We start from the raw sequence: 24,949 nt of genomic DNA on the forward strand, positions 1-24,949 counted from the left end.
GGTTCGTTTGTGTCCGTGGTTTTCTTCTTCTTTTCTATGGCATCTAACCCATCGATGGAAAAGCCGGTGAAAATCTTTCATCAATTTATGGTGCTTTTTCTAGGCGGATGACCAATCGAGAGGGAAGGTAGACCGAAAGAAATTAAATCTCTTCCCCATTAGTGAACGAAAGCGATTTATGAGCTTCTAGGGCTCACCACATCTTCGAGATTTTTTACGGCTGTCTTTCTTTTCTTTTCGTTTGCCTCTTCAAAACCTTTAACGCGCTTCGTTTCTATGTGTCCATTTTAAGGTTGGAATATTGAAAACTGCTATCACGAGGCGCTCGATAACGATTTTATCTCCCAAAAAAAAAAAAAACATCAAGGATCTCTATAGTATTTCACATCCATTAGGTCTATTTTAATCCTTTGTGTATTTTTTCCCTATATTTAAAACTCTTGTTCCATAACCATATCTTTAAACAGACCATAACAACCCTTTTATTTTAATAGAAAATCCACGCAAAGCACAGGAAGCTGCTCGCTGTCCGAGAACTCAACCTAATTCGTGATGCAGTATGACTTTACCCTAAACTGGAGCACATAGCCTCTGTAACGCTACACCACAAAGCGGCAGGACGCAGCGTCAGCCAGCTCAGACGAAACTCAAAAAGCGTGATACAAACCTCAACTCGTACCGCAATCCATAATCAACCGTGCCCACGTGAATCGCGCGTGAAGCATTCCACCTCCACACACACAACTACACCGTCCTACGCTTACGCTTGGTTGCGTTTACGAGCACTTTAAACGTCGGTTGCACCGTGTAGGAAGTTTTTCATCCACCCAGCGGTATCTCATCGTACCGTTCCGAGATCCGCACACTACACTGCACGGCTCGGCCAGAACCTGTTGCCTACGTTGGCGTGCGGCGTTTGAATCTTGGCAAAAGATGCATAATGAACCTGGGGACCGTAACGATGGTAACGCCGGATGGTGCGAGGCCTGCAATTATGAGTTTTCCGGCGGCTTGAGTTCGTGTACTATTTTTCGCGCTTCAATAGACCATGATGAACGTGGGTTTCCGGTTCTTTTGGTGGTGCTGGTATAGATTGCATGATACGTTTTACGAAAACTTTTGCTAATGGTTGATTGAAGGCGGAAAGTTTTGGCAGGATGTATCGGAGCTTCGATTTCCTGGATGCGAAATTGATGGATGAATTGCATTATTTCGAACACTTCAGATGGCTAAAGCGTTTGCAGTGCTTGTGAAGGTGTGTGGTACTGGTAAGGTTTCAGAAGATAGTTTGTTTAGAACCGTTTCTGAATTCCTACAACATATTCAAGCAAGCTCTCAAATGCTTCATTACTTAGAATAGAATATTTCTGACTCTTTAAACTCTTCTTTCGGGTATGTGATATTTAATAAGGGCTTAACGAGATTGAACATCGATTTTACTTGGAGAAGTCGAAGATTAGGTAGAGTAGATAAAGCTTCTAATGATGGGAATAACGTCACTATCATGGATATATTTATATAATACATACTCATATAGATCATATATGGTTTATAAATTTTCAATTATAAAACTAGAAAGTCTGGCATTTCGTTCATGACGTGATCAACATTATCAATTCTGAAAAATTGTTTAACTTTCACTCTACACACTCTTCTGTGGACTTTTCGATTATTCTACAAGAGCTAAACGGGCTTGATAGTCACATGATGTATGCATGATGTGATTAACACGAATGTTTAATGTGCGCAGATGAGAATTCATGCGCTTCATACTTCAGCAAATCCTCAGAGGACGCAAAACTCCTTTCAATGTTGCTATTTCCATATTTAAAAGAGAGTTATATGAGTTCCAAGTGCCTAAAATGTATGATACTGCCCAAAACATTGTCAGCCAAGGCTAGTTTTTATACTCTGTAATTAAAAACCACTCTACTCCCTTTTCACACATTGCGCTTGAATCTGGTGATTACTTTTTCGTGCTGCACAGCTTAGAACGATGATTGTAAACATAACCTCTATGTTTAGAAAAGGAAAAAGAACAGCTTCATAAAGCTATAAAACACGCTGCAGACAGGCTCGTAAAGCAAAGCATATTTATCATTTTTTATTTTGTCACCATTTACGAACGTGGAAAACCGATCGATTTCAAACCGCTTTCCTCGCTTATGTGGTGTTTGTATATCGTCGCACCAGCAAACTCACACACTCACACATACACACCCCCCCAATGCACATCTATATGACTTATGGGCGGATTTTCCTTATTCCACTACAACCACATTCCTAATGCTTCTAATACCGACCGCTTCCTTTTCCTTTCCATTCTAACCTTCTATTTATCCCTCTCTCTCTCTCGCTTCCTTGCACACACACGCGCTCAGAGCCGCTCCAGTGGGATGATGATTTATGTAGCTAATTTTAGCAACATCGATGACAGCGAGCAGCAGCAGCATCAGCAGCAGCCAAACAGGCGAGCACCACACAAAAATCTGAACCCGTGGAATGTTTCACAAAATACAGCTAAACATCGCAACGTACGTAGGGTAAAGCACGGATAGCGAGAGGGATGGACGGGGCGGAAGAGAAAAAAAATCCGTCACGCCATCCTCCGGTCCGGTGGGGTGCGAAGGACATCGAAGGAAAAGTTTCCCTTTCGGCTACCGCTCCCCAAACATTCCATCGGACAGGCAATCGTGCTGGCATGGCGAGCATGGACACGTTGTCCCTGGATAAGGCCATCGAAGCCAGCTAGTAGTTCGGCCCACCGTGGAAAGGAAGCACGATGAAAGCAGAGCAGCCTCCGATGCTTTGATTTATTTTTAGCCCGGTTTGTGTGTGTGCGCTTTCGGAACAGAAGAGGCACCAACCAGTTCGATTTCGCACCATCCCGCAGAAAGGTAGACTGCGGGTACTCTCGGGACGGGTTTTCCCGGCTTCTTTTGCATCCGACCCTACGGTAGGTGCTCGTGTAAAGGAACATAGAAAACTCAGGTGATTCGAAATTCAAAACACGGTTCTTTAGCCCCGCTTTGAAGCGTACCATCTCGTGTTTAAAGGGTTGGACATCATTCATTCTTGAAATTAGCAACTTTTTAAGGCTTTCTTCGTTTCTGTTTTCGTTGCTCAATCAAGACCGCTTTTCTGTTTTTTTTTGCTTGTGGTCAATAGCGGAAAAAGAAAACGTTTTTCTGCTTGGTGAATGCCAAGACAAAAAATGGAAAACAACCGAATACAAATCGAAAATGAGGAAAATTGTTTCACATTAAAGATATTCCCATTTTTCTGAGCATTACATTTTTCATCACCAAAAACAAGGAATAGCCCTTAAACAAAATCCCACATCTCCCCGTTTCTATCGTCCTACTGAGCTGGCTCCCGCTTGCAGATTTTTGTTTTATTTTTAAGTTTGAGCATGAAGGTAACGAGGGCAAGGAAACAAAATTCCATTCAAATACTAGAAGGCATTCCTAATCGCTCGTCTTGCTCGCCTTCTTGTGCTTCTATTTGACGGTTGAGCACACGAACACGGCATTCGGCCCATTACACCACGAGCACCATCCAGTCGGGTTTGATTCATTGCCATCAGTTCGTATTTGGTGGCCCAAAATATGGTGTGCATTTGGCGTGAATAGAAATCTGATTTTGGAACATCAAACGAAAGTTCTTTCCCTCGTTCGCTTTCCTGAGATGATATACGCGTTTTGTGCAATGTCAAACAGCGGACGTTACGCGGTCGGATGATTGGGACGGAAGATGGTGCCGGAAAGTGGGGATGAAAGAAGATTGGATGCTTTTTTGCCTACAATTATCAGCACGCTTTCTTTCTAGAACTGTCATACTGGCGTTCCCTTTTGAGTAGTTTAGCGGAAATGATTGCAAGCGTATTGGCGTACCTCGCAAAATAAGGCCTTATTATTTTCGTATTACACTCACAGGTGGCTGTGCGTAATATGTTTTGGGAACAGAAGCTGTATTAATTTCACGACTAAATCCGTCATAGTCTTCACTTTCGTGGAAAGCTGCCTCTGACGAAGTTTCCACTGCCTCTGACGAAGTGGATTGACCGCGTTAACCCGCAGACATAGCGTAATGCAGTTCATATTTCTTGGGATATCAACTGAAGCGGATATTGATAATGTTTGCTATGTGCGCCTGAATGTTGATTTAACTGCACCTCAAATAATATTCTGATAGTTCAAATAGCAAAGTAAGTAACATACGAATTAATGCTACATCTTCGTGTTTTCCATGAAAAGCTGAACCGACCTAAAGCTACTCTGCGGTGTTGAGAGTATGTATAAGCACAAGAGGATTCTTTATTCCACACATCATTGGTTGGACTCATCGTGTTGAAGCTTAACATAAAGGGATGTCAGTTAACAAAACAAAATCATTACATTTTAACGGCAACATATTTCAAATATTCTTTAGCGTATGAAAACTGTTCTACAAAATTCTACCTAAAGCTTATGTATGAAAATCAATCAATTCATGTTCCACTGAACATTTACTGGGCACGATTCAAGCAGAACAGTGATGATATTTCCATAAAGGCCATTCCATTGTCTCTCCCATCTCCTTTAAATTGCCAAACAATTGGCACACTTCAGCAGCTTGGCATCACAGTGAGCAGCAGCAAGTTATGCTCTACCAAATTTCCATAATCTATCTGAAAGCGATTCGTTTGCAGAGCACAAATAAATGCATGATCCATACCAGCTGCCTTCAGCACACAGGCTTGACTTTGCATAATGAAGAATCCGTTTTCTTGACACAACGCTGTCAACACGGTTTATCTTTCCAGAACGGCGGTACTGCTCCGGGCATAAGCGAGCTCGTAAATTACCGTTCTGTCCACGGTGGCCGCTATTGTCCTGTTCTTAAGATGATCTTTCTTTAAGCACTTGCTCTGGCAGTATGTACTGAAATTAATGTGCATGGATGGTAATAATTTCCATTCTCATACTAACGCGCATTTTCAACGCCAACGCCCATTTCTCAATCATTATCGAAACATTACCATAAAACATCATGAGCATGAGCGGCTTAAAGTTTGGCTGCCTTATTTTATGAATCCGATTGAATACTGCCACTGCTGGCATAAACAGCAATCGATAAAGGTCAAAAGAGCTGATCTATTCGTTGCGTATGAGGAAAGCTCCGCAAAGTGTCACAAGGCTTAAGTTAATGCACGAAAACATCATCGTTTCGGTGCCTGCTTCCCAGGCTGACAGCCATTTTTCGAGCATTGTTTTCCCATAAAAAAGTCCTTTTAAAAGCATTTCCAATCATCCACATCGTCTGTGTACGAATAAAGGGCCCCGACAGCCGACCTGACATGAAGCGTTATGCTCACGTCGTTTCCCACCCCTAAAAAGACGGTTTCTCACATTCGCTTCCACGGAACACACTCCATTTCCTGCGAGGAAACCGGAGACTAGACGCATCCGGCATGGCAATAAAAACTGGAAGGCACCTAGCAAATGTGTGTCGGTGCGTGTTCAGGCAAACCGCCCGCATGCCCTCGCACCAGGCACGAAACACAAGCCCAGACATCGTCAGCTAAATCAAAACAGCATTCATAAAACATATTAATTCAATTTGCATATTTTATGACCACCACCTTCCAGGCTTCCAGGCCTGCCGGAGGTCTTCTGTCCGTCACGTCCGACCGATTTCTTCATGCCTTCTGCAAGCCCGAATCTGCTGACATCCCGCAGGCGAACGAAAATTGTGCCAAATTATTCTTTCCAAGCACGAGCGCTCCTAGCGAACATACCAGGCGTCTCCATCTCGAATCGAAAGTGGATGAATTTAAGTTTCCTGTCCGTAGACGGGTCTTCGCTGGCTGGGCGAAGAAGTAAAAGGCAAATGGAGTCTTTCCGGTGGAAATGAACCATCCTTCGTCCACCAGGTTTTCCGACATCGATTCGATGATAGTGATTGAATTTGTAGCATTCAAATTTATTCATCCTAGTTTCGGGCTACTGATGCCACATTCGGAGAGGAAAGCTTATTTACGGTAAAATAAGGGACGCAACAGCTTTTCCAGTTGAACAAGAACAGCACTTTTGAATTAGCTGGCATAACTTTTCGCTTTGGAAGGGCTTTCTTCAGGGTTCACGGTCTGACATTTGCTTCCCGTCAGCAACAATCTGTTGCTTCAAACGAAAGTACTATTCATTGCATTATAAGCAAAGTTTTGCAGATGGCAATCATTTTATTTAATGTCTATTCAAAGTTTGCCGATCTAAATCAGACGATCCAAATTATCTTTGCATCGGCCTAATATATGACTTCTATTTATTTATTTTGAAATTTGTCAGCTTGATATAATCAACTGGAGTTCATTATTGTGAAATCACTAATTGTTGCAGAGAAGGGTGATTGAATATGGTTTCATAATTGTTATGTGATTACTACACATCGCAAAACACATTATTATCCTAGATGGCACCCAAATAATACGCCAAAGACTCATTCTTATCATTGCGTACGTGTTTGTCTCCCGCGCTTAAGATGTAAATTTTATAACCATATTATACTCCGCGTGCTACAAGGTACGTTGATACAGTGTATTATTTTACCATCTTCAACAACCCTTAAAGCTTCAGGCAGTGTAGCTCGTAAACTCTGCTTCTCTACGCGTCTCCTTATGCTTCTCTTTCTCTCTCCTGGGAAACAAGTCCATCAGAATCTTTACAGCCGTAGCCCGCTGGTACACCTTGACAGGCGTGGCACGCCACGAAAAGCTGACGCGCGAATTCATTAGGGATTAAAACGGCACAGAGAACGGGCACGGGATTAAGACGCCTTCATCCTAAAACACGTGACCGGTTTCGGCCATCGGCGTCGGTTGATTTTGCTAGAAAGCCCCGCCGCCATCTCGAGGCACTTTTCACAATTAACATTAATCATCAGCAATGGAAATGGGGCCGCGACCACCGCACCACACGGACCGCCCGTAGCTTAACCATCTCTGCGTAAAGAGATATGGTTTGTGATAATGGGAGAGCAAAAAAAAAAAGTTAACGTAGCAGCTTATTTCTTACATCTTTTCCCACAACGTCCATCCGGTTTGTAGCAACGGGAAAGTTTGTCTTTTGAGCTTTTCACCTTTCGTTGGCTACTTGGGCGGATTTCCATTTCTCCGCATCTGAATCTGATTGCACGTTATCATTTTCCATCATTGCCACTCTCTTTTTCGCACTGTCTATCCATGCATTACGGTAGCTGAGCTCATTTCACTCGAAAATCATCTGTCTATCTCGATGCCATTGCCGCGAACATTTCCCGCGATGGATTCGTTTCATCTAATCTTATCCTTGCCAGACTTCGACGCGCTCGTTTGCCACTGAATGGGCGTTTTCGCTTTGCTGGAGGAATTTTGTGCCGTCGCTTCAATCCAAACACTGGAAAGCTTGGGTCAAACAACGGATAAAAGGCTGCCCATGTTTTCTGCCTTTGCACAAGAATCGCGCCAAGTGAAACCATTCCTCGGCCAATCGGGCCAACTGTTCTTTGTTGCGATCGTTTTGTGCGATTTCCGAGATTACCGGATTACGAGCGGAACTTTCGTTCGCCAAGATGCCTGGCTTCGGCTTCTGCACTGTCGAAGGACTCTTTCCTAACAAACGGCGAGTGGAGAACGGTTCGAAGACGGTGGCTTGTTTTTCAACTTTCTCAAAGTTCTTATGAAGTGTTGGGCTTAAAAAAATCGGAATGAAAGCTGTAGAATTCGGTGGGTTGTGCGGCACACAAATGGCAAACGGTCGCTAGAGCTAGAGAGACGCGCGCAGGCACGTACATTGACTCAATGTTTTATGATGTAATTTCTCAACTTTGTGCGGTCATAAAGTGGCGCTACCGGAGAACCCTTTTTCACGCATAGCCAGGCAAAAGGCTTTCCTATCCACAGCTTTTAAAACAGGTGGTAAAAATGCATAAAAGATTTAAGCTGCCTGCAACTCGCTATCTGCCATGAAGGGTCGCGCCAATCACAAACATCATGCAAAAACACCTGAACCAGCACTATAAGCAGCCCTGTCAGTCTTAATTAGGTCATTCGCCAAGTTGTGTTTGGGATTTTTTTGTCAGCAGTAAAAACTTCACAACAATCTGTCTGTTCCGTTCGATGTCCGCGTGTGGTTGCATACAACTTTTGGAACCCGGTTTCGATGGTGCTAAAATGACAGTAAAGTAGTGTGGCGCTTTGTTCGGTTGAGGGCTTCTGACGCTGTAGCGCACGGTATTCAATGGTAACTTTCGCAGCGTTTCGGGTTTCAGAACCATTGTCCAGCGTAGGAAAATAGCCACCGATAGGACAACAGTTTTGAAACTATTTTTCCATTCCGAACATCACACGAAACCGAATCGCTAGCTTGCGTAAGCTTACCACTAAAATGGAGGGGTCGTATATCAAACATCAAACGCGTACAACTCAATCAAGCTTCCATTCTATGAAATTTAAACCTCCCATCAGCATACGGGCCTGACCATTTGGAACTGGAACCGAATGGACTGTTGTGTGCAGCTCTAGTTGCTAGGAAAATGGCTCGAAATACGAAATAATCCGACCCGTTTCTTTGAAGCAATTCGAGGTTTTAATTACCGTTCGAAAGTAGTTTGCAATTTAGAGCCGTTCGGAAAATTATTAATTAAGGTTCTATGTATTTGTTTTTAATTCTTCATTTGCCGTTGAACTAATGTTTCTAGCAATGAAAATTTCTTTGTACACATGTAACCTTGAATGCTGCACCCAGGCAATGTCCAGGCCTCAAAATTGCACACACCCACCAACAAAAAAAGGAAACAACTACACCATGTCCAAGGCCATTCGCTCAAGCCGAGAAGGACATTTATTTCTGTCACTGAATCGAAATGATCGGGACGAGAAAAGGTATGGTATTATGGACGACTTTCTAACCGCAATTACCCTCCGGTTAGTGATCGAACCCATCGTCCAGTCGACTCACAAGTGTGTGTTTCAGGCATCAACCGCCCAAGCTACAAATACTTTGATGTGCGGTTGGGTTTTCGAGGCTCACAGTCACATTTGGAGAGTTAACCGAAAAGTCTTGACATGACCCATGGTTAGCGAGCGAAAAGAAAACAACTTGGAGTACCAATGTTACAGCATTGGGACTCATTTTCCCCGGGCCATTATTTTAACCTTAGCTAAAGTAGCTGTCAACAGCAGATGTACTGTGTGACTCAACCACAAAGCCTAAATTAAATACGAATTATTTTCTCTGTTTTATCTCCTTCCCACATCAATTAGATTAGGGTGTTTGGTACACTTTTTCGGAACTCTACGAAAGAGTGTAGGCATGTACTAGATCCGATAAGGTATGTGTGTAAATTATGCTGAGAAAAAGAGCAGTGACGCTATTATTCGGAAAGTAGCGGAAAGTTTCGGAGTTTAGGATGGAAATATAGTAGTGATTAAGAGAGAATAATATCAATGACCGGAAATAGTACCCTGGATATGGGAACCCACATCCAGGACAGATGATGATACACGTTTTACACAAATGCAAATTAAAGACTCGAGTTTACATACATGTTGGCGAATCGTGTTGGATGTGTTCCTTGCCCGTGTGAAGCTGGTTCGTTTAGCACCGTACGGTCGAAGATTGTAAACTGCTCCGTTCTCTCTAATTAACTATCTTAACCTATCTCTTCACTACGCGTTAGCTTGATACATCCAGTTTGTGGCGTTTCTGTTTGGCACACAGCATACAAATTATGTTCATAACCACCCTTGGAGTTTTGGAGTAAGGTAATGGTAACAATTATTCACGCGGATTAAACACACTGATTGAGGAGTATACGAAACGATTGACCACTAGTTGCGCTCCGGAGTTGCACACCAACATGCACACAGACACACAGGTGGAATTTATTGCACAAGGCATTTAAATCATCATAGTCACCTTGCCTCATACACACGCCCGTCTACTAATGCACACACTCGCCTAACGAAGGTCAAACCTTGAATGATCGTTTTACTGTTATCGTGGTCGTAAAGCACCTGATAAGAATATTAATTATAGTTTCTTCCTTCCTTCCTCATCGGCAGTTGGATTGGTTAGGGTTTTTTTTCTTGTTTCGATATAGTCAGTCACTCAACTGCACCTACGAATTGCACTCGCTGCACATCACTTTTGCAAGTCAGAATACGCACACTCCGCTTAACGAACCTGCTGTAGGAAAAACGATTTCTTCACATCTCTAGCCTGTCTTTTCATATTTCTAGTCTGCAATGGTTACCAACATTACACTGCACGCTTTCTGTATCACGACACAGGCCCGTTTAATGGAGCTGAGATTTAAGTAGCGTTGAGGACTTGCACCAAACTACTGCTACACCCGTCGAAGGGATGCTGTGTAATGTGTGCTAACAGCCCATCGTAGCCACTTTGCACTGCCTCGCTCTCGCGCTCACACAGTGTTTGCCGTACCGATGATAGCCCGCCAAACCTAGGGTGGGGTGGAATTTTTCTTTCTCCAGGGCCGTGGCCGATCCACCGAGGGCAGTCCTTCGTACGCGACTGAGCTCGAGCGAGCCTCATATTTCACTTTTATATCCTGCCTCGCCACATCCTACACGCCCCATCACGGCGTGCCCATCCCCGGGCAGCTCGACCGGGCAGGAAGATCGTGCGGGAAAAATCTCACGCCCCCCCCGGCTCACCGCCAAGGCCGTGGTGCGCACGGAAATTCGCACGGAAGGTATATAACCGGAGCGGAGAGTTCACGAGTGGGTTCTTCGGCCGAAGCGCAACAGGAGATACCTCGGAACGGTCTGCCCGGGAACGCACGCATTGCGCAATGGCTGCACAAATACACGCGCATCAAGGCACGCACCGCACACGGATACAACGTAGCGCAACAGGGTGTAAAAGGAAGGGGTCACCTCGGTACTTTCCGTGTGCCAAGCGTGCTACTAATGGAGAGCACCTGTTGTCGTGTGGTGGCCGTGCGCTCATTTCCGCCACAGGTGCTCACGTGTTGCACATCGGGATGAACACGCGCGTACCGGGCAGCAGACGATGGAAATGAACACGGACGCAACTGGTTGCCACTGAGTGAAAGAGAGCGAAAGAGCTCGACGTGAAGCTTCGGAGAGTATCGTCTGCAAGCACGCTTCGGGATTTTCATCCTCCCTCGCAAAGTCTCCCGGGAAAAACGGTGAACCATTTCCAAGCAAGTGGGAAAATTCTCTCTCCCTTTTTCTATCCGGAACATTTTCTCGGTAAAAGATGAGAGCAAGAGAAAGGCAGTGAGAGAGATTCGGATACCATCTAAAGATGCTCCCTGTGCACGTGTTCTTCGGCATCGTTTCCGTCAGACGACGGACACGAATGCTTGTGGAGCCCGGCAGTGAGTGACGTACTCCGTTTGGTGAAGGTCCAATCAACTCAACCACCACCCTAACCCACCCTAAAGCTTACGAGCAAAACGATACACGTTCGCGCCATTTCGCCTGTTGAACGGTGGTCAATGCGTTCGGGTTCCTGGTCGTCTGGCTGTTGCTATTCCGAGCCGAGCCGAACTGTTGCCGCTCGGGACGAGGCCAACGACCATGAACCAATAACGAGATCCTCATGCACACGCGTCAGCTTGCATAAGCGTATATTGAAAGCCCGCTCCCTTCCTATCACCCTCCCCCCCTTTCCCTTCATCACTTACACTGCCTGCCAGCGAGAGCAGGCAGCTACGTCACGTGAATTGGACAGCACAAAACGGACATGAAGATTCACTCGAAGGGACCGACGGACCAGTGGGATGGATGGAAAATGCAACACAGAACACGGTGGTCTTTGCATGACCTTCGGTTGCAGCAGCAGCGGCCAGCGCCAGGTCCTCGGCATGGAGCAACTGCTACGCTGGAAAGTGGACCACGCCGAGCTGGTCGCTGGCCCAGATCGTGCCGCTTGGGCTGTGTGTTTGTCTATGGTTATCAGCTTTTCCAGGTCACATCCTGCTTGTGGACTGACGGTACGGTTAATTTATACCTGTCTACCATACTCGATACTCATTAGCGTTAGCATTGTGTTTTCCGTCGAGTTGGTGTCTGGTGCGATGGTGCACCGAATGGAGCGTACACGTTCCCTACGCGAGATAAAGTTTTTTGGAAATAATGGACGCTCTCTTCCTTCGTTTCGTTGTTTGCTTTCTGATACATGACGATGGTTTTGTATTGTTTGAGTGAAATACTTTTTTCTAAAGACTGTTTGATGTTTTGCACTTTGAGGGTTTATGTAGAATGTAGAATCGTAATGACATGACTTTATCGTGTTCGTAGTAACAAAGCAATTGATGTCCTTAGTACAGTTTTTTTAACATGTATCGAATCAACGTTCATTTTAAATTTCATTTTTTTATGTTCCACAATTGTTCCACAAAACATTCTAAACGCCATACTTTTTGAATTGTGCTGTAGGTATTTCCTAGGATAGCCCGATAGTTCTCTTTGCTCTTCAAATGAGGTTGAGGTGAGGTCTTCGGTGAGACGGTTGAGACGAATCGTAATTCGTTAAAGATCCTGCTCTGCACCTTCAAAGATCACCGCCAAAACCTGAACTATAAGCTGAATCTTTCACATTACAATGTTAATGTCGAATGAGACAGACAACAACTGATGAAATTATGATCCAATTTCTAAAATAAGGAAATACAGTCCTTAACCTAAAACCTAGACTATTCAGATAGAACAAATGATGTTTATACTTCTAGATTGGATGTCAAAACAGTATTTATAGGATGGCAAGAGTATTTATAATAGAGATATTGTGCAAAAATTAAAGCTTCTAATTTGTAAGATGTACGTAATAACTGGCAAACGACAAAGATTTACAAATGATGGCAATTTGTCCGGTGTCTTGTAATCTGTAGTAAATATATTGCTTGGAATATTGATTCCTGTTCAAAAATAACACAAACAAACAAACCTCTCTCTCTCTTTCTCTTTCCCTCTTCATCTCTTCTTCTCGTGGATAATATCTCTCCCTCTTCGTTTACGCACCATAAAACACCTCACAGGTAGAATTTTCAGATGCCTTCTACCGTAATCTATAAATCCACCAAACAGTAACTACCAAATAAAAAAAAGGATCGACTGCCCACCAGCAACGATCACTAAATTTGACCAAATTCACTCTCCCCCCCCCCCCCCTCTTCCTCCTCGCTAATTCCTCCTCTTGCATAGAAGATTCAATTTCGATCCTGCGGGTTCAATCCCGATGACGCAGCTGTCGCCAAAAGGGTGCGGTGAGCTAATTCTCACCACCGGTTCTCCTACCGGCTGGGTGACGCCGAAGGTAGCCATGTAGAAAGCGTACTGAAGGTACCGGAGAGGGAACGACACATTCTAAATCATCATTATTCGGGCATGAACTTTTACGCTTTGCAGCTTAGGTGTTGAAATTTTACGGATATCATTCTTCACGTCCGCTTTCCGGTGTCCTTCGCAAAAGCCACACTCGGACCGCGCGATGCAAGCGTCCTTTACTGTTACTGTCCAGTCTCGGCAATCCACTAGTCCCTGGACGCACCCAGCCAGCACAGTGCGAGGTGATAAAAGTTTGCTTTTTATTCGACACTTTCCCCTGCGTTGGAAATATTTCACATTAATTCGATTTCGTGTCTAAGAAAGCGTACGCAGGTGTTTTGCTAAGAGTGCCTTAGACTCGTTATTATTTGTGCTTTCTCGCTCAATCTATTCCAAAGTGTCCATGGCGTTCCGTGTGCAAGCAGCGAAAGTAAGCCCTACCGTTTATTAATCTCTGCCCGTATCCTTAACAATTCCTCGGTGGAATAAATCGGCTTTCCGTTTAGAAAACGGAAAGGAACGGGACGAGCAGTGGTAAGCGTCGGATTTGCGACATAATTTCGTAACAATTACCGATCGAAATTAAATTAAAAACACGTTTTTCCTCATCATTTCTATATTGTTGTTGTTTGGGTTTGCAGGGCCTCCGATGGCCAGCTTCTGGTGTCTTGTTTCTTCGTGCATGCGTCTACTTGTTCCGGCGCTGATGTAGCCCTTAATTTATCTAGGCCTTATCCACCTTCAGCCCATCAATCTTCGATGTCGCAGTGGAAGATGGCTTACCGATGTCTGCCGTATCCATGGTAAAGTATCTCTTCTGTGGGTACGTAAGTGTATGTGTGTATTTATGACAGATTTGAACCTCAATCCTCTCCTTCCCCTTCTCTCACACTAAGTCATCCATCAAAATGTTCCCCCTTTGATCTTCCGCCAGAAGGAAAACAGGTTATCTTGCTTGTCTACTAACAATCTACTCTCAGCTAGAGCTAGGCGGTATGGCGATGTGAAATAAAAATACGTTCAACACTGTGTCTCTTCACATTCGATCCCAAACATCGCTTTTTTTAAATACTTTAGACAATTTTAGAACAACTACAATTACGCTGTCCGGTCGGCAGGGATAAAACCAAACCGCAAAAAAACAAAAAAAATCATGCCACTCCCAAAAATCATTAAAGGTAAATCGAAGTAAAATGAACCCGTCGCTCGGTGTCACAAAAACTGCCGCCCCAAATCTGCTTTCATAAAATGAACCGAGTAATCATAATCATTTACTGATTATGTTCGCAGCAAAAAACCCGGCAACAAGAAAACGAGCCCCATTCGTTTATTTCGTGCACTGCCAGCGGTTCGAGCACCACCAGGGCCAGGTTTAGGCAGCAGACCTAGCAGAACGTAGCAAGGGTGGAGCTCCATTTAAAACGATCTTCGAAACCGACTTTTTAATTTGTTTCTCATTTTTCGGGTACCGTCTCTGAGAGTCTCGATGGGACTTAGATTACGTTGCGTCGTCGTTTGCTGATATTGGTTTTGATGTGTTTTCGGTTTTTATTACCGCGAGCCTCGTGTTTTGCTACTCCTTTTTCCAAACCATGGTGCAGTACGAGCTGCGATGAAACATCAAGCTTGCTTTACGCTGCCGAAGCAAGTGTGTCGAGTAATAAACGGTAAGATGAACAAACAGTTATAAAAAAAAAACAAACACAAGCGAAACAAGCTGAATTGCTTGAAAGGATTCGTTAAATGCGCTTTCTAGCAAAAAGGCAAGTACACGAAAACAACGGCGCGCACCATACATTGTGCTTTACAGATCGCTCTATTACAATGGCTGCCCGTTTTGGTGTGTTTAGCTTCCATTACTGCTTCCGGTGCAATTCATCGATAGCATTTAGCATTCGGTGTGGTTTTCCATTCTACCCTTTTATGCGTTGATTGCGAAATTCCGATCACCGTTTTCAGAGAGTTCATCCCGTTCGAGCTACTCTCGCCGACTTTTAGGTTAACCGTTCAACTCAAATTGCTTTATGATGAATTTGCGATGGCTAATGGTGGAAAAACAAAACTGTCTCGTTATGGCAAAAAAATTATTCATATCGCTCAGGAAGAAACACCTGCATGCAGGAATTACAATTCCATATGTATTGTAGATGTAGTAGGACCAGGATTGGCAGGGCTAAGACTTTTGGAGGTTGCATCGCCAAATGAGCAATGAAGAGTGCAACTTATAAAACAAGCACTGTACATTGATATTTCTAGCTAAACATTCAATCATTGTTAAGCTACTGGACTTCATTTTGATATGAGCTACGATACAGGAAACGTACCTACCATTCTACGTAGGAACGGCGATTTCTTTTCAAACAGTTACTAAATGGAGGATAGATGGAAGGCGGAGGCCTTACAAGTCCAAGATAAGATGGAGTGAAATTCGCCATAACATAAGATTGGCAGACGTCAGCGCTGGACCGTGAACGATATCGAGAGTTGTTACAGCATGCCAAGATCACGAGCTGTATTTATCACATGACATGACTGATAAGGAGTAGTATCAGATAGGTAACTGAAGGTTCAGACAATACCGTAACATAACCGAAACAGTGTTCAAATTTGCTTTATGAAAGCCGATAACTCATTGGCTCAAGCTTAACAATTTCAGAATTAATTCCAAAAACTACATTTTAGCCAACACCAGCGGCGTGAGTAATGATTGATTGAATTGAATTTTTTACATTTAATTTTAAAAATATCGGCAGTTTTGATGCATCAATGTTGTTGTTCACGCGTTGTTTTCCATTAAATATCCTTCGTTTGCGACAGTTTTCTTAATCTTATGTAGCCAATTTCTTTTCCACCAACTAGTGACTGTTCTACTGCATTCAATTTAGCAATATGCACTCTACTAGCATTTCATTTCAACAAAGTGCTTCTAAAATTGTGTGCTCTTGCACAGGAAATTGTAAGCGAAAACAGCCACAACTGCATGGCCAGCAAAACCAGCAGTAACTTGTCCGCTTTTGATGAAAGTAATTCATCCACCTGTCATCTCATCCCATCAACCATCGGATCAAGAGACAATCAGGCACACACACACACATACGTCGCCATACTTCCAATTACATCAACCGGCGCTTCCACCCTCTACCAAATACATTCGGTGCATCGCCGAATGCACCATCTTTCATCGCCCGAGCTAAAACCCATTTCTCTTATCACTATCTCGATGCAGCCGAGTTGTTCCATTATCTGATTATCACCTGCAGCTTCGAATATTCAAAGATCCACACAGGCACAAAAGCGGATACACTCGTCGATATTGCTACGCTGTACATTAATCCACCACAGCCTGGTGTGTGGCTGTGTGGGGGCATTACTTTTTTTTTAAAGTCCCTCCATCGTATCGTACAACCGCAATTTTACAGCGTGCAGAGTACGGGAGGTTAAGACCATGGGCCGATTATGGATGTAAATTCAATAACGTTGCCGAGCCTCACGATCAGACAATGGCTCGTTCCATATCATCAAAGTGCATCGCCTGTTGATGGAAAAAGACACGAATTTATGTGTGTGTTTGTACATAATACTAAAAAACAAACAAAATGAGAGCGTCAAACAAAAAACTGCATCACATTTTCATCGTGCCATACGCTCTTATCGCTGTGCTAGAGTAATCTGATGCCATATTGCGTAGTTTTATTTTAAATTACATATGAAAACATTTGCCAACTGAGGTCTTTCATTTTTATAACATTTTTTTTTCATTTGAAAATCTATAGGGCTTTCGGTAAAATATGGTATCGAGGGACTTGTAATAAATCCATTACACAAAAAAAAACGAACAAACAACATAAGGGCTGTTGCAGCTTTAGCAAATGGATAGTAATCGCGGCAAGCGAGCCTGCCGTGTGTTAAAATTACCCGGGCAGTATGCAGTAAGCATTAAACTTGGATATTGAATAAAAGGTTATATTTTCATAAGTTGCAAAAAAAAACTCCTAGTTAGCTGTTGCCCATGCTACTACGTTCATATTTTCAGCCATAATCGTACTGTTTATTTAAATTCTCGAAATTTGCATGAAACAATTTCACGATAACTATCATTTCATTTTACCTATTTTTCAATCGAAAAAAAAAAAATCAAAATGTATTATCTTACTAAGCTATGGAATATTATTCCACATAATTATTTTAAAAAAACAGTTCGATATTGAATGTCATTCAACATGACTCCCGGTGATTTGACAGCATAATGATTTTTTGTTATTTTTGTTTTAGTCATTTACAATAGGAAATATGATGATGGCTACACGATGATCCAGTATAGGATGTGCTGTGTTATGTACAGCAAATGATGAGTACGAATACCTAACAAAGCAATTTATTGGCTTTTATGCCTTATTGGCTTATAGATTGCTGAAGTCCTATGTGGATTAAATCAATTTAACTACACTAATATTAACCCCTTATGGTTCTGCTAAGACACTTTTTGGATAGTTTAATCCACTTTTATCGATCAAATGTTGTTTTTATAACCTTCATTAATGACCAACATAAAAAAATCGCTACAAAAAAGCACATACTATGGGGTATTTTCATTTTAAGCCCTTTTTCTCTATGGGTAAAAAAGTTCCGTGCTGCAACGTATACCTTCTCACTTCAACGTCACTATTAAGATGATGAAATTCTAGTGGCATCAATTACAAACTCCTCTGTTCATCATCGCATAGCTGAACCATCTCCATCAGCCACCGTAGCATATTTTCATTTTCTTTTACTGACACCTTCTTTTGCTGTCTTCACCCACTGCAAACTATCATAATAAACTAATGAGTTTTTATCATTCGTTCGCAATAACGAACAGTGTAATGTTTTTGCTCTGTTTTTTCTTAATAAATTCATATTTTCCACTTTCTTATCGAATTTATGCCAGCTCCGTTCGCATCGGTATTGCGGTCAACACAATCGCGTTAGTCATCCTAGTTCCGCCGGCAGTAAGTCGTGGATCACAAAGCCAGGCAAATTGTTTCGCTTCGCCTGCTCACTTCCGGATGTGATGCGCTGCAGATCAAAGAGAAAACGGGGAATTACTTCCACTGCAGGATGTTTACACCGGCACGGAAGCTGAGCCACGTCCAGCAGATAGCGCTTGGTTTACTGTTCCTTTTTTTCCATTTCCGGTTAAAGATGAACCTGGGCTTGGCAATGCAATCCGATGCAATGTTGCACCGTCGGTGATGCTGGTAGTGCTGGCAGTGCAAGGAAAGCTATCTATTTACCTTAATTAAGATAGCCAATTAAAAACACAGAAATACCAGTAGCTGCTCGGCCAAAGCATTCACCGTCTAGGTGGGAGGCACTAATGCGAATTATACAGAACCAAAGCAATCTTCAGCTGGGCGGCGTGATTGTCTGTGTGGACATTTTAAGAAAACGACAACAGACAGGATGCAGTGCAGTTGAATTCAGAGATCACAATCCATCGTTCCACTTCTTACGGGCTAATGGAGACGCCTGGTGTTTCTTCATTCTTCATCAAGCCCGAGTGTGATTCGGCTTCGGTGGTAGAAATAATTTCATCATTTAAAGTAAAAAAAAAAAAACACCCAGAAGCTTCACCTCTGTTGCACCAATCCAAACAAGGTGATAGGGGGAGCAAGATGGGTACTGATTCACCTGCACGGGACATCGTGTACAGGAAATCAACCGTACTCGGAGAGTTGACTGTACTGTTCCAGCCCCGGTGCCTTACACCCCGGCCAGCTGCCTCAACGCTTTCGACGGCATTTTGTGAAATTAAATTCCTGTAGCTGACCAACGCACCGAAGCGCAACAGGGAGAGAATTTAATTAAATCAAAATGCTTCCAGCAAGCCTTGCCCGAGTAACGGAAATGACCCCGCACATCGTCTCCTGGGCGCTCATCGCCTCCCCTCCCTTGCTCCGGAGGGACAGGGAGCAACGCAGCATTGCAATATGCCCCTGCGGGACCATAGATAGAACCACCCGAGGGTACAGGCGTTCTGACCTTTTCAAATGTGAATGAATTTTGGATTCGGTTTTTGCAGGCCAACATACCTGACTGAACCTGTCTCCCAGAAGAATCAGTTGGAGTCTGGCTAGGTGCTGTGAGACTGTGGGGCAGTTGGACCTCAGTTGTCCGTGCCATTGCATACACTCAATCGGTTCGATGGAAGGTAAATCGGCAACATGCGGTGTGCAGCCGTCAGTTCAATGCCGGCCTAATGCGAAATGTAACCGTGATTGGCGTGTGGGTGTGTTTGGCTCAGGCTCTTTGTTGCAAAGCTTTTGACAGAGCAAACATTTTGTTTCGTTTTGCAAAAATAGCTGGTATTGATGTGGAATTAGAAATGCGAACTAGTTTGGCATGCTGTAAGCATTTCATCAAACAGAATTCTTTTGCTCTTTTAATTGCCGGTTTTATTGTACAAACAAAATATTTTTAATGAATACTGAATGAAACAGGCCAACAAAAGTTATCGCTCGCAAAGCTATGACTATAACATAAATATTTAAAAGCATTCAACACAATGTGAAAATGGAAAATATCTTGCACAATGACGATTTAACTTACCTATTTCAAGCTTAGCCATACAAACAGCTTACCTGCAACGAAATGGTGCTGTTCGAATCTTACCAAACCTACACCTAAACCTTACAGCCCACGTATCGTTTGACTAACGGTCGGATAGATATCCTTTGCAACACATCCTGCGGCCAATTAGCGTTGGCTAGCAAATCAATCCATGATTGCACCGGTTACCTGACCATCGTTTCGTCCCACGAAAGTAAGCCGTTGCAGCGTTCCCGACGATCAACTTATAACGTCTGTGTATAGTTAAGTATTTAGAGTTAATTAAATAGACAAGACCCATTTTGTGGTGAACTTTATAAAAGATTTCCATAAAACAGCAAAGATGTGCAAGTATTTATGTTTGATTGTTAGAATATTTTAAAGAAAACTTTTCAATTTGAATACCGCTCACAATACTTTAAAGTACATCCTTCAGAAAGCGCTTGAAATAGAGCAAAACATTCTTTTGCTGTTAAGTTGTAAACGGGCATCAACGTGTAACAGAATAGATTTCCTGCAGCCTTTCAAATTACCGTATAAAGCAATCAACAAACAGCTGGCCAAACTGTCCGAGCGTAAGAAGAAGCGCTTCTTAACTAGAGTACTGCACACACACACACACAAAAAATCCAATGCCCACCACTTGACTAGCTGCCCTCCAGGGTGTGTCAGTCAAAGATGACAGCATAATTAATTTCATAGCCGAATATGGTACACACAAACACACCGCCGGAAGGGCTGATTGCAGTAGAGGCTTCCTACTCAATCAGACGACGCTTCAACGCTGGGCAGAGAATGTTTTGCCGTTTTCTTCAAGTCAGGAAAGGATACCCTGAGGCATTATAGTACTAGCGAAGGTAAATTTTATTGCCCTGACAATGTCCAGATAGATCATCGGCAATAACACGTTCAATCGAGCCAACGTGAAGCACTGGGAGTCTCCATTGCACGAGCCAGTTAGAAAGTAGATGAAATACGAGCCCGTACGGCTTTATTTTGCCGATGGCGATGTTGATGTAATTTGAATAAAATATAAACAGCTAAATAGTATATGTTTGTGTTGGTTGGCTGTAGTAAACATAATTTAGATTAATTAAACTTTCACGATCTCTCACAGATCATATAAGACATTGAAAAACTGTATAATGTATTATTAGGTACCAGCCATAGAATTTTTTAAAAACAAAATATTATTTCTACAATAAAAAGCTCCTTTTAATCTCACCAGGGGGTAGAATAAATTGGTTGTTGCTTTCAGTATGAACCCAGCCAGTCCTACAAAACGGTTCTGATCCCTGTCGTGCTGTGTTTCGATCTCATGCTGCTGAGGCAGTATTGAAAAGCGCTACGATAACAATTATTCAATGTAATTCGACAATTAATTGTTTCAAGATGTGAACAATTTAACCATTAACGTAGTTTTCTAAAAAATTTACATTAAAGTATGAGCAATACGGTCATACTGAATAACAAAAGAAAGATATATTTAAGACTTCAATGCAGCTCCTCCTTCTTCTTTCCTTGGCACTACAACCTCAAACAGTCTCGGTCTGCCATTTCTGGCTTTCTGTGACAGCTACTTGCTTAAATACTTAATTTACGCTTTAATATATGCTTGCTCACAAATTATTTCCAAAAAATTTCCAGCTACACAACACAGATTATCCGTTTTATTCGGCTTTAGTGAGATTCTCACGTCATTCCAGCTAGCCGCCTCCAATTATGTACGTTGTTTACATTCAACATTCGTAGTTATGTTCATATTTGCTTCAAATATGAAAAACCAAGCTTGCAGTTGCATCACGGACGTATTCATTCATGAAATGTATAAAAAAGCTTTTAATAAACGTGTTGGCTATATGGTTTTGTTGGAGAATTTATATTGTTATTTGAATTGCTATGGCTTCCTTACATTATGCGTTCATTTTAAAGATTTTTTTGTTTTCAGTTCTTTTTTAAAGTTACTGCCATTTCAGCACTTCAGGCCGAACATGAATTATTAAAACTATGAGGATAGAGTGAGAGCTGTTGTACACAAATTTAATCACTTTCTGTCCAATATAACGAGGTTGTAATGCCTACAGCAAAGAGAACAGACAATCATAAATGTAACGAATGAGTGTATTACCATCACTTTCCAACAACTGCAAAATACTATTGAAATAGATAATAGGCTGAATATTGCTGTTTACAAGAACCTTTATTAACAATTCCGATTGGTATGGTTCATTTTTTGTATTGCTTTAAAATAGCTTGAAACTTTCGACTTTTCAATCATCATAATATTTACATTTCCTCAAACAGTTTTCATGTTTTCCTTGGAATTACGAGATGTGCAGCTTAATGATATTTTTGAACCTACAGTCTCCAACTCGTGCCGTGTTGTTTTTTTTTTTCAAGCGTCTAACGATGATTCAATAGATTGGGCGAATCTTCGATAACATCGGTAAGCAACCTGCTTGAATGATTTGCCATTTTATTATTATGAACCAAACCCGAGCCCGTAGCATCAAGATATTCTTTGACGGTTATGGAACAAACAAAATGGGAAGTGACTTGAATATAAAGATAACTGTAGATGGATCCAGAAGCTATTTTGCCTTTGCCTGAAGATCATCCAAGGCTTCACCACAACACGCTCACGATGGCCACTTTCACGGTTCGCACGACTGTTGTACACTTCAGCGACGACGACGATGACGGCGAACAAACTCGATTGGCCAATGAGCAATTGTTTATAAATAAAGCTTTCCCTGTGCTAGCAGTTTCGGCGATTCTTCGTCGAAAAAACATTCTAAGAATGTCAAGCGAACCAAACCGAACGGAACGAAACGCTTCTTATCCCTTGAGTCCATGTCTTCAAGGTAGCGTGCCTGCTCATGGGTAGCGGCACATTGGCTCTTCTATCTGTTTGTCGAACCAATCGGTGTTACAGCAGGTATGGAAAGATGCGTACCTGGTGTTAGAGTGGGCATGTGGGAGACGTTTTTCCTCCGATTATAGACTCAACTAATATTTCCGTTATTGATTATGTCTTTAATGCTTATTTTTCTGACACAAACCGTCACATTTCTTATTTAAAAGTTTTGGTTGCTACATTTAACTTACTTTCTTACTACTTAAAACTTTAACTTACTACCAAAAAAGTTTAATCAATTAAACAAATATATCTTTCAATAAATAACCTTGATACATAGAGCTTATCACAACGACCCAAAACTGAATCCATTAGGTAGGCATTGGTTTAGAACGCAAACCATAGTGTTCAATATCAAAGGAATAAATCACAACCGTGTGAAATGTTGACGTTTTAATTTCCATTGAGAACCGCTTGTATTGTGGGCTGCGTTTGGTTTATAATACCATTTCGAACTGTTTTCCAAAATCAATAATTTCCCCAAATTTGCAATCATAGCCATAGCTCATTAAACGCATCAAAAACAGCAAACGCAACAATTCATAGAAAGCTATTAATTTCTTTAAAGAGGTGGAAAAATGTTTTCCACCGAACTCACCAGCTCGTGCTAGCAACCCCAAAGTATTGATAGGAAAAGCCTGCCCATATTATTACATAAATGAAATCGTTCAAACTATTTCAAATAGTGATCATTTCATTGACATTCGTTGGCCCAACCGCCCACCTTTCACTAGGTAGGACCGGGTTTCCGAATCCGGCATCCGAACGATTCCTCCACAATAAAAATGTACTATCCAAAATGTTTTTTTTCTGTTGATAATATTTATGTGTACTTAGTTTTACTCAAGAGTTTCAATACATTAAGCATCTCTTTACTGCACTAACAGTAAAGTTTAATATATCCAGATTTTCCAAACTAGGTAAGATATTGTTCTTTCACGTGCAGCATAATACATTATTTATTTATTGAAAGATGGCTGAATTTAAATGACTCAAAGTCTCTATACTCAAACACACCAATAATATGGATTTGCTTATGGTTGTTTTCAATCTTCACATTATTTTGTATAATTATTCCAATGAGGTTAATTGGAAATTGGCCGTCCTTATGAAATGAACATAAACTGATATATTATTATGCTATCGATTTAATGATAACAAATTTGTCTTATATTCATTTTTATGCATTCATGTTAAGGTATAAAGAAAATAATCATTTAAAATGGTAATATAAATCTAAGCTAAACCACCCATCTGGTTCTGTCTGTTTTGCTACAGATTAAAATGATATCTACTGTAATTAGCAACTCCCAGGCCCCAATTTCCACGATGATGCATGCTTCTGAGAATTTACCTAAAAGCGCTCCGGTTTCAAGTGCCCGTCCTCCGTTCGCTCTGTAATTATTTCATCACGAAACTCAGGCGACCGATTATTTTAACACAATTAGTTGTAACATCTACTCAATCGTAACGATTTTACAAAACGATAAAAAAACGACCGATCCTAAGTAAATGACCACTCCATCAACCCGCTTGAATCGAAGCGGCCCACACTGGTAAGCACTCGCCCCGCACTCGGCATTACTACAGACAACCTATTCCGGAAATGTGAACAAAAGGCCGGCATTGAAATCATGGTTTGCTTACTTTAAAAATTGCTTCTCACAAAATGCGCAAACAGCCTCCGTGTGGCATGCCGTGGTAGGCCTTTTCCGGGTAGGCGCGAAATGAGATGGAAAAACACTTGGTCAAAGTAAGGGCCACTCTTCAAGCGCCTTTCGAACCCGTGGCCGAAGACAAACTCCCGAAGACAAACACCTAACGGTCGGCGGTGGCAAAGAACGAACAAAAAAAGCACGACCAAACCAACAGACCCGGCCATAATCTCCAGCTGGAAGGAGACGCCGGTCGATCAAGCAACAGGTAGGATTGCTCGGTGGGACACCATGACCGTGCCGGCCACATTCCAACCAACAGACCGCATCGACACATCCAGAGGACATCCGGGCGGGCGATCTGTATTTGCTTCTCATTCTCATTCTCGGGGGAGAAATTTGTTCAAATAGTATAGACAGCTCCCGGACGGATGCTTCTGCCGGTCGTCTATC

At 42.3% G+C, this 24,949-nt stretch overlaps 1 protein-coding gene across 9 annotated transcripts in view; it reads right to left on the reverse strand.

Moving 5' to 3' along the window:
- The window catches only part of LOC118504356, a 148,113-nt gene extending 137,573 nt beyond the window's left edge, over window positions 1-10,540 (reverse strand). For 7 of the 9 annotated variants that reach the window (XM_036038747.1, XM_036038745.1, XM_036038748.1 and 4 more), the window contains exon 1: window positions 9,563-10,540. In XM_036038747.1, the coding sequence (XP_035894640.1) occupies window positions 9,563-9,564 (2 nt within the window). In that variant the 5' untranslated portion in view covers window positions 9,565-10,540. The remainder of the gene's footprint in view (window positions 1-9,562) is intronic. The other 2 variants (XM_036038743.1, XM_036038742.1) reach the window with 2 other exon arrangements.
- Window positions 10,541-24,949: the final 14,409 nt, after the last annotated feature.

This window comes from Anopheles stephensi, chromosome 2 (genome assembly GCF_013141755.1).
Source record: "Anopheles stephensi strain Indian chromosome 2, UCI_ANSTEP_V1.0, whole genome shotgun sequence".
In the NCBI taxonomy this organism is placed as follows: domain Eukaryota; kingdom Metazoa; phylum Arthropoda; class Insecta; order Diptera; family Culicidae; genus Anopheles; species Anopheles stephensi.